The sequence below is a fragment of the Heloderma suspectum genome, chromosome 4 (genome assembly GCF_057233095.1).
Source record: "Heloderma suspectum isolate Gila_16-S chromosome 4, 16-S_ref, whole genome shotgun sequence".
Taxonomy (NCBI): Eukaryota; Metazoa; Chordata; class Lepidosauria; order Squamata; family Helodermatidae; genus Heloderma; species Heloderma suspectum.
The window spans coordinates 39,534,058-39,550,664 of NC_139461.1; the positions used below are offsets into that span (position 1 = coordinate 39,534,058).

The 16,607-nt window shown below is 41.2% G+C and overlaps 1 protein-coding gene across 7 annotated transcripts in view; it reads left to right on the forward strand.

Annotated features, from left to right (window-relative positions):
* Positions 1-1,475: 1,475 nt before the first annotated feature.
* Positions 1,476-16,607, forward strand: part of ZNF706 (zinc finger protein 706) — a 39,315-nt gene continuing 24,183 nt past the window's right edge. For 2 of the 7 annotated variants that reach the window (XR_014790025.1, XR_014790024.1), the window contains exons 1-6: positions 1,835-1,981; positions 5,279-5,366; positions 5,492-5,526; positions 9,607-9,743; positions 12,119-12,223; positions 15,448-15,539. Coding sequence is in view for 5 of the 7 variants with exons in the window: in XM_084849004.1 (XP_084705130.1) it covers positions 5,335-5,366; positions 5,492-5,526; positions 9,607-9,743; positions 12,119-12,214 (300 nt within the window). In the remaining 2 variants the exon portion in view is untranslated. Of the gene's footprint in view, positions 1,626-1,834; positions 1,982-5,278; positions 5,367-5,491; positions 5,527-9,606; positions 9,744-12,118; positions 12,224-12,636; positions 14,732-15,447; positions 15,645-16,607 lie in introns of those variants that run through there. The other 5 variants (XM_084849004.1, XM_084849008.1, XM_084849009.1 and 2 more) reach the window with 5 other exon arrangements.

Sequence of the window (16,607 nt, forward strand, 5' to 3'; positions counted from 1 at the left end):
CTGGCATACGCTTTCATGGACAATGTCCATGAAAGCTTTTGCCAGAATAAATTTGTTAATCTTAAGGAGCCACAAGACTCTTTGTTGCTTTTGCTGCAACACAGCTATTTCACTCATACTCACCCATCCAACTTCACAGGTAGATGAGACACAGAGCAGGGCCTCAGGCACTGATCTTAAGGGTCAGGTAGGTTCTTATGGGAGTAGACAGTTTAGAGGGCTCTAAAAGTAAGCTGCAGCGGTTTGACAGTGCAGAAGTCCCACTGAATTCAATTGGGACTTACTCCCAGCCAGGTAAGTGTCTATAGGTCCATCTGGCACCAACATTGTCATCCTTTCAGCACCAGGTTAAGACTTTCCTCTACTCCAAGGCATTTGACAGCACATGATACAGTTTTTAACCTGTCCCGGGATGTGTATTGTTGAGAATTTGAAATTGTTTTGTACGTAGATGGTTTTTATATTATGCTTTATATGGTATTTTAAGGTTTATAATCTTTTGTAAACCTCCCAGAAAGCTTTGGCTATTGGGTGGTATAGAAATCTAACAACAACAAAGGATTTCAGCCTAAATTGAGCTTGGAAGCGGCTGGCAGACAGTGCGGATGGAATAGAACTGGAGTAATATGCTCAAACCTTCTGATACTAGATAACAACCTCTATGGTTTGGCACTCTTGAGATTCTTATTCCACTCCCAAATTATTATTTTTAATGTACCCCAAAGGAGTCACTCAATATTTTATAAAATATAAAAACATAAAAACAATAACTAATATGTGAATGGCAGAGTGGAGGACAGGAAGGCCTGGCATGCTATGGTCCATGGGGTCACAGAGTTGGACACGACTTAGCGACTGAACGATGGATACACATAAATAAGTACATTCACTTGTGTATTTTACTGCATGTCTATGCTTGGAAGACACAGCCAACTCCAACTTCTCAGCCGGTATACACAATAAAATACACTTGACATTTGTCTTTTTCAAGCAGGGAAGCAGCCATGAAGAGAAAGTGAGATTGTGTATGTGCAGGAAAGATGGAGGCTTTAGGGCTGAAATTTGCCAGAGATTTCATCGTTTGATCTCTGGGTGGCTTAGTTTTCTTTGATTCTCATGTTACAGTCTTGTATGTACCACAGCAGTTTGCTTCAGAACCAGAGTCCGGCTGACCCCATACGCATCAGGGAAAGCTAAATTAGAACCCAATTTTTCTCCTCAGTAAACCAAGAGAAGGATCTTCAAACAGCCGCAGGTAGCCCTGTTTCTGTGGGTGCGAGGGATATTTGTATATCCAGACGAATAACACCCTTTACTGAGACTTATTGAGGAGAGGCGACACAAAGGCTGCCTTAGGACCAAGTACATCGGGGCTGTTCCGTCGTTCCAATGAAGGTCGTATGCGACTGTTATTGCGTGGGATTTGTTTCCCGTCCCCTGCTGGAGAGACACGGATCGCTTCCCCTCAGTCTTGCGCAACCAAAGGAACAGGGCGGGAAAACGGCAGCTGCTGACACGGCCCGGAAAGCGGGAAGGGAAGACATGGTGCAGCGGGGAGTTCGGCAGGCCCCCGGACCCGCCTCCGCCTCCGCCGCCGCCTCCATTTCCTCCCCCTTCCTGCTACGGTCAGCAAGGCCTTCTCTCCGCCACAGCCAGCCGCTCGCTCCCGCCCGCGTTATGTAATGGGCAGGCGCCGCCATTGGCCCGGCGCGGGTGCAGCCGGATAAGGCGTTGGCGGGAGCGGCCTGCCCTGGCTCGGTTCGGGGGGGGGGGGCAGAGGCGGCGCGGCGCGTGCGCGGCGGCGAAGGCGAAGGCGGCGCTGCTGCGGGCGGACGGACAAGGCAGGAAGACGGACAGGAAGCCATACGGGCTCCTCCATCCTCCTGGGCAGGCGGCGGCAGCAGCTGCCGCTGCTGGGCCGCGCGGAGCCTTCTTCGCTAGCCGCGGGCTGACGCTTCGCAGGCGAGATCCCACCGCCCGGGTAAACGAGGGGGTTTGTTGGTGCCGCCGCGAGGCCGCCGGGCCTGAGGGGCTCCGCGGTGGCGTGGGGGAGGCCGACAGCCTGCTTGGTGCGGGTTGAATCGCTTCCACCCCCGCCTTCCCTTATCCGGAGGGAAGTTTGCCTGTCAGGGGCTCGGTGTCGGGAAAAAGGGGAGAGCTTTTTTTTTTGTCGGGGCGGGATAGGCGGGCGCTTCTCCTCCCTCAGATTCCTGTGACGGGGTGTTTGGGATGCCAAGGCTCATTATGCTGGTCTCTTACGGCCCTCCCCTGTGGGGGCATTTGCCTCTTCCTCCGGCCTTCCTCCTGGGGGTGTGTTATGTGTGAGTAAGAGGTACTTCTGGCCCCCACCGAAAGCTATTGGGGATTATCATTTGGCTGCGGGGGGGAGTTTACCTGGGACTGGCTGTTGTGGGTGCTGGCTGGCGTTTCTAAAAGCCCCCCTTTTAAAATGACATTTAAAAAGACTTCACAAGTGTGCCAGAAAGATACTTTTCTGTGTAGTGTTGTGAGGTCTAAAATGTTCTTTTTAAGGATTTGACTCTTTTGTAGTGTCCCACATCTTTAGATTGCCATCTGGGTGAAGCTAATGCTGAAGATGATGTAGTTGCTTTACTGGGAGCACCTATTCACCTTGAATGGGTGTTGGGGGACGGTATAATGTTGGTCTTCACTGAGGTTCTGGGTCTTGAGGCCTTTCTCCCTTTTGAAAGAAGAGATTTCAGCCTGCTGTATTATAGAGTGGGATGGGTCGACCAGAAAGCCAGGCACATGAGGTCTTCTTCCTCCAGTTCGGATTCAAGCACTTGAGTGTGCAAAAAAAGATCACAGCTGTATTCCATGGGCCACACTTGACCCCTTACTTTTTCATGCCAACACCATTCCTGGCCCGCTTTACCTTTTGTTGTCCCATTCTTTTCCTTGCAGTCACATGGTGGGACTGAACCTGCAGTTCTCATCATCATCAGAAGCAGTTTAAAATGGGGTTGGAATGCTTGTATATATTTACCCTGACCACAGCAAGGATTAAATATAAGGGTGTATCATTGAGTTCAAAAGAAGTTGAATGGTAATTAATCTTTGTTCAGCTACATGGGTAAAAGGCAGCTGCTGGTGTCAGACCTGAGATATGAAACCTTGTTACCATTTGTTTCTCGGTCACATACACTGGCTGTTTGCAAACGTAGATATTTTCTCCTAAAAACAAGTTCTTGCACAAGGGCTGTGCTTGACAGTTTAATTAGTGTTTTACTTTTTCCCAAAAAATGGAGGGGGGGGCATTTTTAGTTTTGAATGCTTGTTTACCTTGTAGTTCTATCCTCTTCAGAAAACTGTAGCTGTTGATTTCTGCTGATGTTAAGGAGTGCCAAACAGTACACTGCCTCAAGGGTTTCTTTAAACTGCATGCCACCTGCCTTTTAATACGAGCATATGACCATTGCCCAAGAATGCATTTAATAGTCTGAGTTTTACTGCATATGCGGAACCCCACTACGTTAGGACTAGATGCATATGTTGGGTTCTGAGAATTTGTATCTGGTTGGAAACCAGAAAGAGTCTGATACCGTGTGCTGGCTATGTGTACTCCAGAGGAATTGTTGTGTGGTGTTAAGGACTATGAAATTATTTTGGGGCTTAGCAGATTGTCAACCATATCCAATCTCATGGATGCTAGGATATTTGCCATTAGAATGAACATTCTGCCCAGCCTGTTGGTTTTTTTAATTCTCAGCTGTTCCAACCAAGGTAACCATAAGCTTATTGTAGGTTGGCCTTGACAAAACAGTTTTATGAGTCTTACTTGGACACGAAAACATATTGGTATATCAGCAGCCAATGTGCAAAGCCCAATCGATCCCTACTTTATTAATTTACCCAGTGTAATAACTATGGAGAAAGATTTTTCCTTGGAACAAGTATATTTAAAGATCTCATTAAAAGAGATACTTTGATATTGTTATAGAAAACAAATGAAAAGAAAATACATGACCTTATTATTAAAACTATTATTAAAATTATGGGTATGTAAATATCTAAGGCAGAAGATTCAGAACTAAGTCATTTGTTAAAAGTAAGTACTATGGATAATAACATTAGGGAACTTTGCGGTGTGGTCTAGTTTAGTAAGGCATTATACTTTAATCTGGGAGCACTGATTTCATATGTTCACTCACTGACCTGGTTTGCATGATCAAATCAGCCCACTATTTTGAATATGGAAGGCATGGTGGGAGTGCACTGTGGCTTGTCATGTCATGCAAACCCAGATGGCGTGGGTTATGCAGTGGTTAAACAATGCTCGCATAACCCTAGAACAGTCTATAGTGCCTTAGTGTGACATGCAAACAGGCTCTCTGTGTAGCTCTGGATGAAGTAATTCTTACAGCCTCGGTTCCCGCCTGATAAGCTGAGAATAAGGATGCAATCTCATGCATGTTTAGCCAGAAAAAGTTCTACAATTCCCAGCATTCCATGTTGGTTGGGAAATGCTGGCAGTTGTAGGACTTTTTTCTGACTAAACAAGCATTGGATTGCACTCTAAGTGAACTTTCTCATAGAGTTGTTGTATGATTAAAACACACATACTGTAACAGTTATTTACATAGCAAGTATGTCCGACATGTCTGTGACTCTCTGCCTTTTTGTCTTTGCTGGCGTGTGAATGAAATGCACTCTGAAAACTGAGTGAGAGGGGAATTGTTATTATTATCATCATCATCAATTTATTAACATATCCCACCTTATTTGCTAAAAAGCCATCAAGATGGTGCACAGCAGTTTAAAACAATAAAACCTTGAAACAAGAATAAAACAGTAAAACATTAGGACATTAAAATAATTACACAATTTAAAAGGCTAGATGCAAAAGAATAACTGTGTTTCGGGAAACACGCCATTTCACCTGGAGAGAGCCCCCCGAATGCCCCTTTCTCTTGGAAACAATCATAAAGAGGTATAGCCTGTCAGTACATAGATAGAATCAGTATTTCTATACATTTCTCTGTGTTATTTCATTCCATTTTTTGCCAGCAAAAAACAAGTAAAACTTATATTTACCTGTCCCCAATTAGCTTTTCCCAAGAAATTGTCAAATTGCCTAAACATTCAGCACTCAGTACCTTAAATAAAATACTTTGGATTTTAAGAAACAGATTAATGACTTCTTCCAAAAAAAAACTAGAGGGGTTATAATATTTCTGTCTTAAATCCTTTTTTATTGATTACTAGTTTTTGGTTTCAGTTGAAATAATAGCTTTTGATATATACTTTATATACTTAGTGTAAACATGAAGACACCCCAATTAATTGGGCAGCACACAAACCACACATTGGGAAATGCCTCTTCTAAGATGTCTGCTAGAGTACAGGCAAGTATCATATAAAAATACAGTTTGTTGCTTCAGAACTATTGTTTGGAATTGTATGCAAACTTACTTCATTTAAATAATCAACTAAGACTCATACAGTTACATTTTCTTTCATTGGGTTGCAGCCATAGAAAGCAGTCTTTGAGCCTCAGAGTAAATGGTAAGATGTATATCTTTTAAAAAATAAGCAGATATAGAAAGCTTTCCCACAAAATGCACAGTAGCACATCTTTCTTTTCAAACTTGAAACAGCATATTGTGATGCTTCATTCTATGCACTTGCACAATGATACAAGCAGCAATCAAAAGCAAACCAGAACTGCGTAAAAATTATTTTTTTGAAATTCATATGTCACCTGTTAGATAATAGGGAATGAGCAAAGGCAGCAGGGTGGAAAGAAAGTTACTAGTTGCTTTTGATGGCAAACTTAGAGGCTAATGCAAATATCACTAAAGTATAGAAAGGAAGTTTGACTCCCTTGAAAGCAAAGTGGACTGATATAAATTAAGGCAGCTTTAAGGGCGCAGCCCTGGGTACTCGTAATCCCCCGAACTTGGAGGCTTACAAGTATCTTATGCAGAGAGGGAAGCACTTTGTGCCTCTTTCTCTGCATTTTAGCTAGACAGGCGATTTTACCTTTCTAGCGGAGGCTTTGGAGAGGGGGAAGGAAGGAGGCTGGGGCAGCCATAGGAAGGATCGTAGGAGTGCTACCCCAGTCCCCTCCCTTGGGACTGCTCCTTTTCCCCTGCTTCGTGCTCCATTTTATGAGCAAGGAGAAGCAGCCAGTGGGGTTCTCTCTGTGCCAGCTATGAGGGGGAGCAGGCTTTCTGGCACGGTTTGGAGCACGGTTTTCTGGCTCCAAGCTCAGAGCCCTGTTTCTAAGTTCAGAGCCAGGAAACCAAAAAATCCGATGTCCCCCAGATGCTGTTTAGGGGACATAGGATTGCTTCCAAAATGAAGTTTCCTATTTTGTAATTAATATATGTTAATAATAGGCATACATATTGATTGATTGTTATAACAATTAAAACATATTGGCTTGTTTGCAACAAAAAAGAGCCTTTATATCTAGGAATATAATCCACAACATTTGGTCATGCAGGCCACAAGCCCTTGCCCTGCTTAATTATAACTGCCTACAAACAGGGGTCAGTAATATTAATGGATTTCTGATTGTTTCTCTCTATATGTCCAAGGACACTAAGGGTTAATCACCCAATCCTCTACATTTCAGCTCAGAACTAAGTCCCATGAGACTTACTCCCAAGTAAGTGTGCATAGGATTGCATCCTTTTTAACCAAATGGTGGAACTCTGCTCTACCTTGGCAATCAACATTTATATTCCCTACCCTACGTTTGCCTTGTAATATTAATGTAACACAGAAGGATGTACTTGCAAGGGAGAAACTGCTGCCCTATGGATTTTTACCTGCAAAATCCTGCCTATCATTTTCACCTGCAATACAAAACACACACACACACACACACACACACACCACTCTCTTATAATGGTGTGGATCCACACATTCTTGGCAAACATGAGTTTGAGAAAGTGTATTTGTTGAGATGTTGCAGTTCAGCACTTGGCAAACTTAATTTTCTTTAACGTTAATTATCCATAACTTTACAAAAGTAAGAGTTATCCTTACTCTGGGTAGAACAATGTTTCTCTATGGCATGGAAAGTAAAAGATTGTTTTGGTGGATAGTCATACATATTCATAATTTCTTAATTGAATATAATGCAGAACTTTGGTAGTTTGAGAGCATAAAATGGGAGTATAAGATTACTTGTGGGTTTAGTGGCTGATTCTGTAGAGATACAGGATGGTGTCTGCTGGGTCATTCCTAGCACCTTTGATGACTTTCCAGTCCCTGGATCCAGTAGGAGGTTCTCAATAGGTGGATATTTTTCCATGTGGTTATTTCTTTTATAGAGAAAAGTAGGTTTTAACTTGGTAACTTCATTCAGAAGATCTTTCAAAACATGATTTGGAGGGTTGTGAATGAGCACTGTGCTTGCACAGTGAAAGACCTCTGTGCTTGCCTCCTCTCACACACAGCTTAATTCATTACTTCCTATTTTACTGAAACTATAGTTCATGTCTGAACAGGCAAGCTGTGGTTTGATTAAAACAGGTAGTAATTAATTAAGCCCCATGCTTGAGAGAAGGGGAAAAACCACAAGTACAGTGCTTATTCACAATGCTCCAAACCACGGTTTGAAATCATCTGAATACAGCTAGTGTGACACAGGGTCTTGGATTCAGGTTTTAAGGAATTATAAGTGTAGACTATAATATGTTTGGGTTAAATCCAGGGTTTTTTAACCACATTATTTTAAAAAATAAACTTAATATACAAATATGTAGCATAACAAATCTGATTGTTATTTCAATTTAAAAATACTTTTAACAGCTCTGCTTGAAAGAGGTAGTTTGATTCTGCATCAAGCATGTTACTGATATGTCCACACAGATAGACACTGTGGTTTAACCTGTTGAAACAACAGCTGATAGTACAGATATGCCTGTAGCATGTGTGAAGCTTTTTCTGTAATGATACCACGTCCTTGACACATACTTTCTGCTGCTTCTATCCATTCGAAGTGGATTGAAAAGTTACAGCAGATCTGTACTTTTAAACCAGGGACAGACCTGTGCAGACACCTTTTAGCAGAATCCTGAGATTGTAATTCTATTGGCTATTGTTCAATTGAATGCCCTTGCAGGTCTTTTGCTCATTTGTGTGCATCAATACACTTCTAAATTTGCTTAATCACAAATATGTTTTATGTTGATATGTAGCTAAAGTTCAGCTTATTTAGCATTCCTACACATATTTCACTGCAATACTTTCTGTCACAGGTAACCTTAGCAAGTTTTCATATTTCTCTTGTCGTATTTTCGTGTCTCCCACCATTGGGGGAGGATTTTTTTAAAAAATAAGCATCTCTCCTTCTGTTGTGTGTAGCTTTGGGGGGCGGGTCAGTCCTTGTTCACTTACTTCCAGCTACATTAGTGAGTTCTGGTATACTATCCTAAGATTGCTGGCAAATGCTTAATGTAGGCTACAATTCTTCTATGTTCAGTTGGAGTACTAAAGGTGTGGAATACCAGGGATTCAGTGAAGGATTTGTAACATTCCATTCACATTGCTATGTACTTACTCTAAGGATGGAACAAAACATTACAGCAAACATTCAGCTGCACAAAACATCATTCGCTGAATAAGACAAAGCATCATTGGCTGACAAGAGCAGGAAAATGTACAGTGGTAATGATGTCCAGATACAGTGTATGTTTGCGGGGCGGGGGGGGGGGGAGTAACTTGACGCAGGACTGCCAGTTTCAACAGCAGTCATGTGTGTCTTAGGAAAACAGCTCCACCTTCAGTTTGCTCTGTAATTCTTAACTGAGATGTCTGAATCTGAATTCTTTTCCTTAAATTAAAAATGTTCTGTTAACAGTGATCTACAGAATCTCTCCCGTGTTCTTTAGAACAGGAGTGGGGAACTGGTTTTAGGTTGGGAAATTATGCCCCATCAGGCCCTCTGTGGACTGGATGATATCAGTGGGTATCACCATACCACACTGATGTCATCAGCCCACCCATTTTGCTTTTCTGTGTGCTGAGAGAGGCATGGAGGATTCCTGGTCAACAGCTGGTTGGCCACTGTGTGAACAGAATGCTGGACTAGATTGTCCCTTGGTCTGATCCAGCATGGCTCTTCTTATGTTCTTATGAGGGCCTTGGCCAGAGCTGGGAAGAGCAGTCATTCCTCCCAGCACCAACTGAGTTCCCAGCTTTGCATGGCATGTGTTGCCCCCACAGGCACGGTGCAAACAGACTTTGCCAGAACTGTGCTTGCCTCAGGAAGAGTTGGTCCCTATAGGTATATGCAGAACGCTTATAATTTTTCTGTGTTGCGCTGGCTTTAAAAAATAAAGATCAACCTTTCCTAGCCTGGCACCCTCCAAACGTTTTGGACTTTATCTCCCATCAGCCCCAGCCAGCATGATTAATAGGCAGGAATGCTGGGAATTGTAGTCTGGAACGTCTGGAAGGCACCAGGTTGGGGAAGGCTGCTTTAGAGGATGGCCTCTAAGGCTCAATGCTAAATGCAGCTACTAGGGAGCAAATTCTTTGAACCCAGGAACACTTATTTCTAAGGAAATACACTTAGGATTGAACTGTATGTGAGTAATCTGCTATAATGACTTATGCACTTAATTTTAGATATGGCTCGTGGACAGCAGAAGATCCAGTCACAGCAGAAAAATGCCAAAAAGCAAGCTGGACAGAAAAAGAAACAAGGCCATGATCAGAAGGCTGCAGCAAAGGCTGCTTTAATATATACCTGCACCGTCTGTAGGGTAAGAGGCTCTCAAAGCAAAGTATTGTGGCAAACATTGTAAAAAGCATCCTCCTATGTGTGTGAGAAAGGGGGCACACCTCATTCATATATCATGTGGATCAGTGACACTGGTCCTGCAATTGGTATTATCAAAAAAGGATCCATTTGTTTCAATGGATTCTTTTTTGGCAGTGCAAATTGTGGTCGCTGATCCAGCATGGTACTGGGGGGAGGGGGGAGTGTTAGCTCTCCTCTGCCCCCCACACCAGGGTCCCAATCCAGAGTGGGATCCCAGCATCTGCAGGGTTCTGCTTTTCAATGCTGGCTGGGAAGAGAAGCTTCTCCTTCTGCAGCCAGCACAGAAGCTGAGGAGGAAGGGCGGGGCCAAGGAGGAGAGGCCTCAGGAGCAGAGGTTCACCATCCCTAGTGTAGAATATAATTACTCCAGATGGGGAGAGGGAATTAATAATTTGGGTTTGTCCTCCCTGTGACTTTTCACCTGTAATGCCCTAAAGGTCTTTATGGGAAGTATAAAGGAAAAAAAACCCATAGGAACATGACCTAAATATACAGCTTAATGCACCTTTTGCGCAGCAGTAGTCATAATATCAATCAACCCTGAGTGCTCATTGGAAGGACAGATACTGAAGCTGAAGCTCAAATATTTTGGCCACCTAATGCGAAGAGAAAAGTCACTGGAAAAGACCCTGATGCTGGGAAAGATGGAAGGCAAAAGGAGAAGGGGATGGCAGAGGATGAGATGGCTAGATAGCATCACCGATGCAATGAATATGAACTTGAGCTCACTCCGGGAGAGAGTGGAGGACAGGAAGGCCTGGCGTGCTATGGTCCATGGGGTCACGAAGAGTCGGACATGACTTAACGACTGAACAACAACAAAGTCATAATATCAATCACCTTCTATCTTCTTGTACCTATTTGTATGAGTACAATCCCTTCCCCCAGTGCTGGATTTCAGCTGTTGGGCATTCTGTGCTAGTAAATCAAAAAGGTTACCTAGCAACCAGTTATGCCTTGTGTCAAATGAAGATGCATGTTTATGTTTTGTGGCTTCTGCCAGTTCTGCAGCACTTGGGAAATTCCATGCCCTGTGCTAATGACAGTTGGAGGGAATAACAACATGTGTAAACACAATGTAATTAATTATCGCTAATCAGTAGGCTAAGAGGTCAAGAGGAAGGAAACTGAAGCATCCACTCTTCATGTGGCCCTGGACAAGGGACAATATTCTGCTTATAAGCTGCAGTTCACTACGAGATTCCCAAGGCAGCATACAGTTGAAACAACAGATACAAGAACATAATAATAGATAATACCAATAAAATAGCATAACAGACATCGTTTTAAAAAAAAAGATGGATTAACATGAACATCTAGAGGTAAATAATCACGCAGTTTCTGCCTGGATACACAGTTGAGTGCAGCACTTGGCAAAGCAGCTATATTGGTCAAATAGGGGGGCAAAAAAACTTAATTGCATAGGAACCTGTCTCTTTCTAGACCTTGTTTCCATACACATTCCCAACACTTGGTGAGTGTCTTGTGTGTAAATTGTATTACTTGCATAACTGACAATAGAAAGGGTAGTGTTGGGGGGCCATGTAAATGTCAGCCTGTCGAAGAATCAAATGTTAACTGCTGGATAACTGTGTGTGCATGCTTTGTACATAGTAAAAGGCCTCTTTGATAACTTGGTATAAGGACAGGTTAGATGGTTCCATATTGATTTAAACCTTCATAGAAGGAAAACTGGGCTTCCGTGATTGTAGCTCCATTATAGGTCACTTCCAATCAGTGCTGTTGCTGAAAATAACAAACAGCATACCAAATTTTGTTCAGAACTTTTGTAGAAAAGTAAAATCACACAGATGAAAGATGTACACAGGAATACAAGAAGGATTGTTACCAAATTATGCTTTAAATGTCAGGAGTATCAGGATTTCAAGAAAATTAAAAACCATTCTAAGTGATGATTTTTTCAGTCATACAAATAAACGTTTTTATTTCAGATGTATTATTTAATAATGCTTACAGCTTTGCATTTCCCAACATTCAGAAAGCTATACATTTAAAACTGAATTCACTGGTTTCAGGAAGGAATACCAGCTAAGTGAGGGAAGTGTATAAAATGGGAGTGCGGATGGGGGCACAGTTACATGAACAAACTTGTGGAAAAGATAAGAATTGTATACCGTTTGGTGAACGGGTTGAAGAAGGGATGGCAGAGAGTGAAGAGCAGTATCTCCAAAACTAGGTTGCTGCTCAGCCACAGAAGCTAAACCAATTCCGCTAACTTTGAGGATGCAGGGGGAGGAGGCTGTTCTGGGGGGTGGGATTTTGTCTTGCATAAAGCTCTTTTCTCTCCTTAATCAGACACAGATGCCAGATCCCAAGACCTTCAAACAGCACTTTGAGAGCAAGCATCCGAAGACTCCGCTCCCTCCAGAATTGGCTGACGTTCAAGCATAAAGTTCACAGGTGATTATGTCCTGCTTAAAATGTGAATTAAATGTAATATAAATCCTAAGAATGAATAGATCGAAATTTGCCTCAGATATATTTCATTTCCAATATTTATAGATGTAATGAAAATGGAGAGCTAACTTAACTGTAAAAGCAGGTGCTTGGATTAATTTTGTTTTGCTACGTGTCATAACTTTAATTCCTGTCATCAGGTTATTGCATAGCAACATGGATAGTTGCCAAATCAGCAGTATAACAGTGAGAAGCTAAATGTATAATGTTTTAACTTTGTTTTTAGGCACTTCTGTTACAAGGGTTTGGGAAGGTTAATTGAATTTTGAAATGGCATCACCCTTAATTTTTGGATGCCAATAACTAGATAAAATCATACATCAATTTAATTTAACAAAGTTACTCTTGTGTTGCAGGTGAATACATGGAACCTATTGACTCTTCTACTGTCAGACATTGCATAACAAATCTGCAGCTGCTTTTCTAACAAACTGTTGATCAGCAAAAAATGAAGGGGCTATAGAAACATTCATATTTTTATGCTGTTCCTCTTGGGCTTCATGTAAAGACAAATCTATGTAACTGTACAGTTCTGCCCTACTTGGAAATCTGAAAATTGGTTCATTCTTAAATTTTTTACAGTTGTAATTATATTGATGTTCATATTGTATAAAATAACTCATTTAATAAAATAGTACTTTGATTTTACAATATTACAGGTCAAATGCTTGTAGAAGTTCTGTTCTCAGTATCTATTTCATTTGCCTTATACAATCTTAACAAGTGGACTTCTCCCCCAGCCAAAAACTAAGCAGTGTCATTGCTCTAACACCCTTGCTATTAACAAAGTCCACACTAACTAGAAAATTATTTCTCCTTTCAATATGCTACTTGCTTTGAGCCTGATTATTTTCTAAAACCCTTAAAGTCTTTGACTGAAGAAGTGTGTTCCTTCAACTCTGTTTAGTCTGGAGTATCTGTTCTACTGGCCATTATGAAATTTCACTCTTGTACATAAAGGCACTTTTATCTTGGATTTATGCACTGGAGTCCTCTGCATTATCAGTGAATCATCATGTAGTAGAACTGAGCTTTTTTTTTTCTTTCTTTTTTTACATGATCTGAATGGTCACACTTGCTATAGCAAGATGAAATAATTGATCTCTGTTGTGAAGTTCCACTGTGTAACTTCTTAAATGCACCTACGAGAAGTCAGCCACACTGGCTACGTTAGCATGTAAAAATGACTACTGTGATTGTTTCCCTGTTTGAAAGCAAATGTTGAATAAGTCTCTTCAAAGGAAAAGGATAGCACATGAAATAGAAATGATGGCTAATTAAGCTGTGATTAATTTTTTGCTATCTAGCAGCGCTGGTTTATGTTTCTGGATTATCCAAAACATGTTTTGAACAAGTTTCTAATCTCAGGTGCAGAGTGCATAAGTTCTGTCCCAGCTTTTTTAACTCTAATTTGTGATAAGTGTCTTCCTTTAGGAGTGATTTGTAGCCCATTGGTTGGACATTGAAGGAAATATTGACCAAATTTTCCTTGCTTTGTGCCTGGGTCATTCACCTTCTAAATAGTTCTTTTAAAGTCATTCTTCAGTTAAAAGACTGCTCATGCAAGTTGCACATTCGATGCATAAAGGTAAATAGCAGTTCTGATAATCATTTTTTTACACTTCTGATAAGCCAGTTCAGTTAAGCCGCCTTTACTGTAGTCATTCTGGAATGAACCTTACCAGTTATATATCTGTCTTGCACTTGTACACCTGACATTAGAACGTAGCCCTTGGTTAATTTTGTTTCCTCACCTGATAATATCAGCCTGATCATAATATGACAACTGGGTCCCAGTAGGCAAGAAGTCTGCCTTCCAAACTATTATAGGGTGCTTAAATGTTCAAACTGAATGCTTTTATAAAGTAGTTGAATGAGACGTTTGTTCACTAATTTTACTTTAGAAGTCTGTTTTTGGAGGAAATTCCAAAAGGCTGCTTTCAGTTAAGTCCATTCCTCAACCGAATACATGTAATGTTTTATTTCAGACTGCTTAGCAGCAAATAAAAGAGAGGCTTGTTTATACATTGTTTGGGAACAATAAATCATAGGTTTTCTACTAGATGTAGAACAAGTAACCCCACATATGCAGACTTTGTGTTTTTCTAAATTGCTGTCATCAGTAGCCTGTGTCTATGCATTGAGCAAGTTAGATCTTGGTTTTATACACTATTAAAGTGGTTACAAATGGAGAATTTGTTTCTAACCAGTTAAAAACCACCAGAAAATCTCGGATGTTCAGCACACATGGGAACTAATGGGGGAGGGAGGGGGGGGACCTGAGGTGGTAGGAACCTTGAATACTTTGTGTCGATTTAAAGGGGTAGGGATGAGTGTGGAAAAACTTTCCTCTTTCCAAATCTTGTGGATGGTACCCTGTCAATTCTGGATAAAAAGACACAATTGTGCATTGTAATGTGTCTGATTAAAATCTTTTAAAAAGCAAAAGTGTAAAATGTGGTATTTCCTGCCTACTTAAAGCAAATGTCATTTTATTAAGCTTGATGCTGGCTGGGCAGCATTAGTTCTTTGTTTAATACAAGGAATGGAAATGACAGAGCAAACATTTTACTCAACTTTCCAAGCATGAGTAATTTGGGTTTGGAAACACCACGATATGGTTGGGGGGGGGGGGGATCTTGGCACAGATCTTGGTGAGCTGCCAAAAGAACTTGGCTGTGATGAGCGATGTTGGCCTCTTGGGAGTTAGCAGGACAGCATGCTTTGTATAGTTTATTAAACCACCATTCAGTTGTTCTATTATACTTGAAATGCACAGGACATAATCTGCCCCCCCCCCCCAAATCTGCACACTGATGCATTTGCTTAATCCATATAAAATTGGTCACAGTCATAGCAAAAAATCAAGGACTATTTGCACATAGATTAGCTGAAATAGTATTCTTGTGAAATACTGTGGATATCTTGCCTTTTGGAATGCTGCCTAACCTTGGAGTTGGGATGCTGGCAAGAATTTTTGTAAAATGTATCGTATTAAATTCTACAATGTTAGATACAAAACCTGTCCTAACAGAGTTCAGTGTTGGTTGCCAGTCTCAAGAATGGATTAGGCCATTTGAATTTTAAAACTTTATCGGTCATATCAAATGAAGAAAGTTTCTTTAATCCAGCTATGTGTTAACGCTAGGTGTTTTTTTATCTGCTAGGGCAATGGTACATCTGCAGTATTAGGATGAAATTGTGTGCATTGCTGCAGAGATCTTCAGGAGACGGATGCACAGGACAAGAAGATATTAACGTAATACAGTCATTCATTGGGTGGGCTAAGCTATAAACTGGTATTGCTTGAGCATGCACGAGGGTACAACTCTCCTAAAAATTACTGGAGTTAAAATTTGCAAAGGTAATTTTACTTAAAAGGCCTGCAATTGCTTCTGATCTAGAACAGTTGTCTCCCAAAGTGGTTCACATCAATAGGCGTTGCCATCAGGCTTATAAACTAAAAAGACATGACACACAAGGGAAGGGGAGAGGAAGGAAAAGGAATAGAAGGGAGGTCAATTTTTCAAGGCCAGAACAAGGTGGTGAGCTATAAGCAAGCATTTAAATGCACTTCAGGCTAGGCTGATCTTCCCTTGCTGGTGTTCTTGCTTAACTAGTTAAGTTCCATTGATTTCAAAGGGTCTATTCTAAGTATGACTAAGCCTGGATCCAACCCATCGTAAACATGTAAAACTGTAGTTATTTACATTTTAATATTAAGATACACAGTGCCCCCAGTAAGAACCTAAGAATAGCCCTGTTGGATCAGACCAAGAGGTCATCTAACCTAGTATTCTATATCTATAATGGCCAGCTGCCTACGAGATGTACAGATGCAGTAAATGAAGGCAACTATCGCCCCTCCCAACATCTACTCAGTGGCACCTGGTGTTCAGGGGTACACTTATCTGAACAGGAAGGTTCCATTTAGCAATCATGGTCTATATCGTTGATAGAAAATCACCTATTTTACAGGGTTTGCACTGGTGACTTAGTGCATGAGGGAATGATACGTGTGTGTATATATAGTATGCACTACCCAAAACATTAGCAAATGAAACACAAGTACTATGATCATTTTGTGAAATGGCCATCTGATTGTCATGCCGCAATAAAGAATAGCACTTAGGTTTGTATAGTTTAATAAATCAGCATGAGCTTTCATGGGTTACAACCCACTTCATCTGATGCTGTAAGTGGAACTCATGCTAATTTATTAAACTAACTGAACAAATAAAACAGTCTATATTTGAGCTACATGTAATCCTTGAATTTGTAAACAGAAGGCTAGTATGGTTATACTATAACATTATTTACTTAGGTT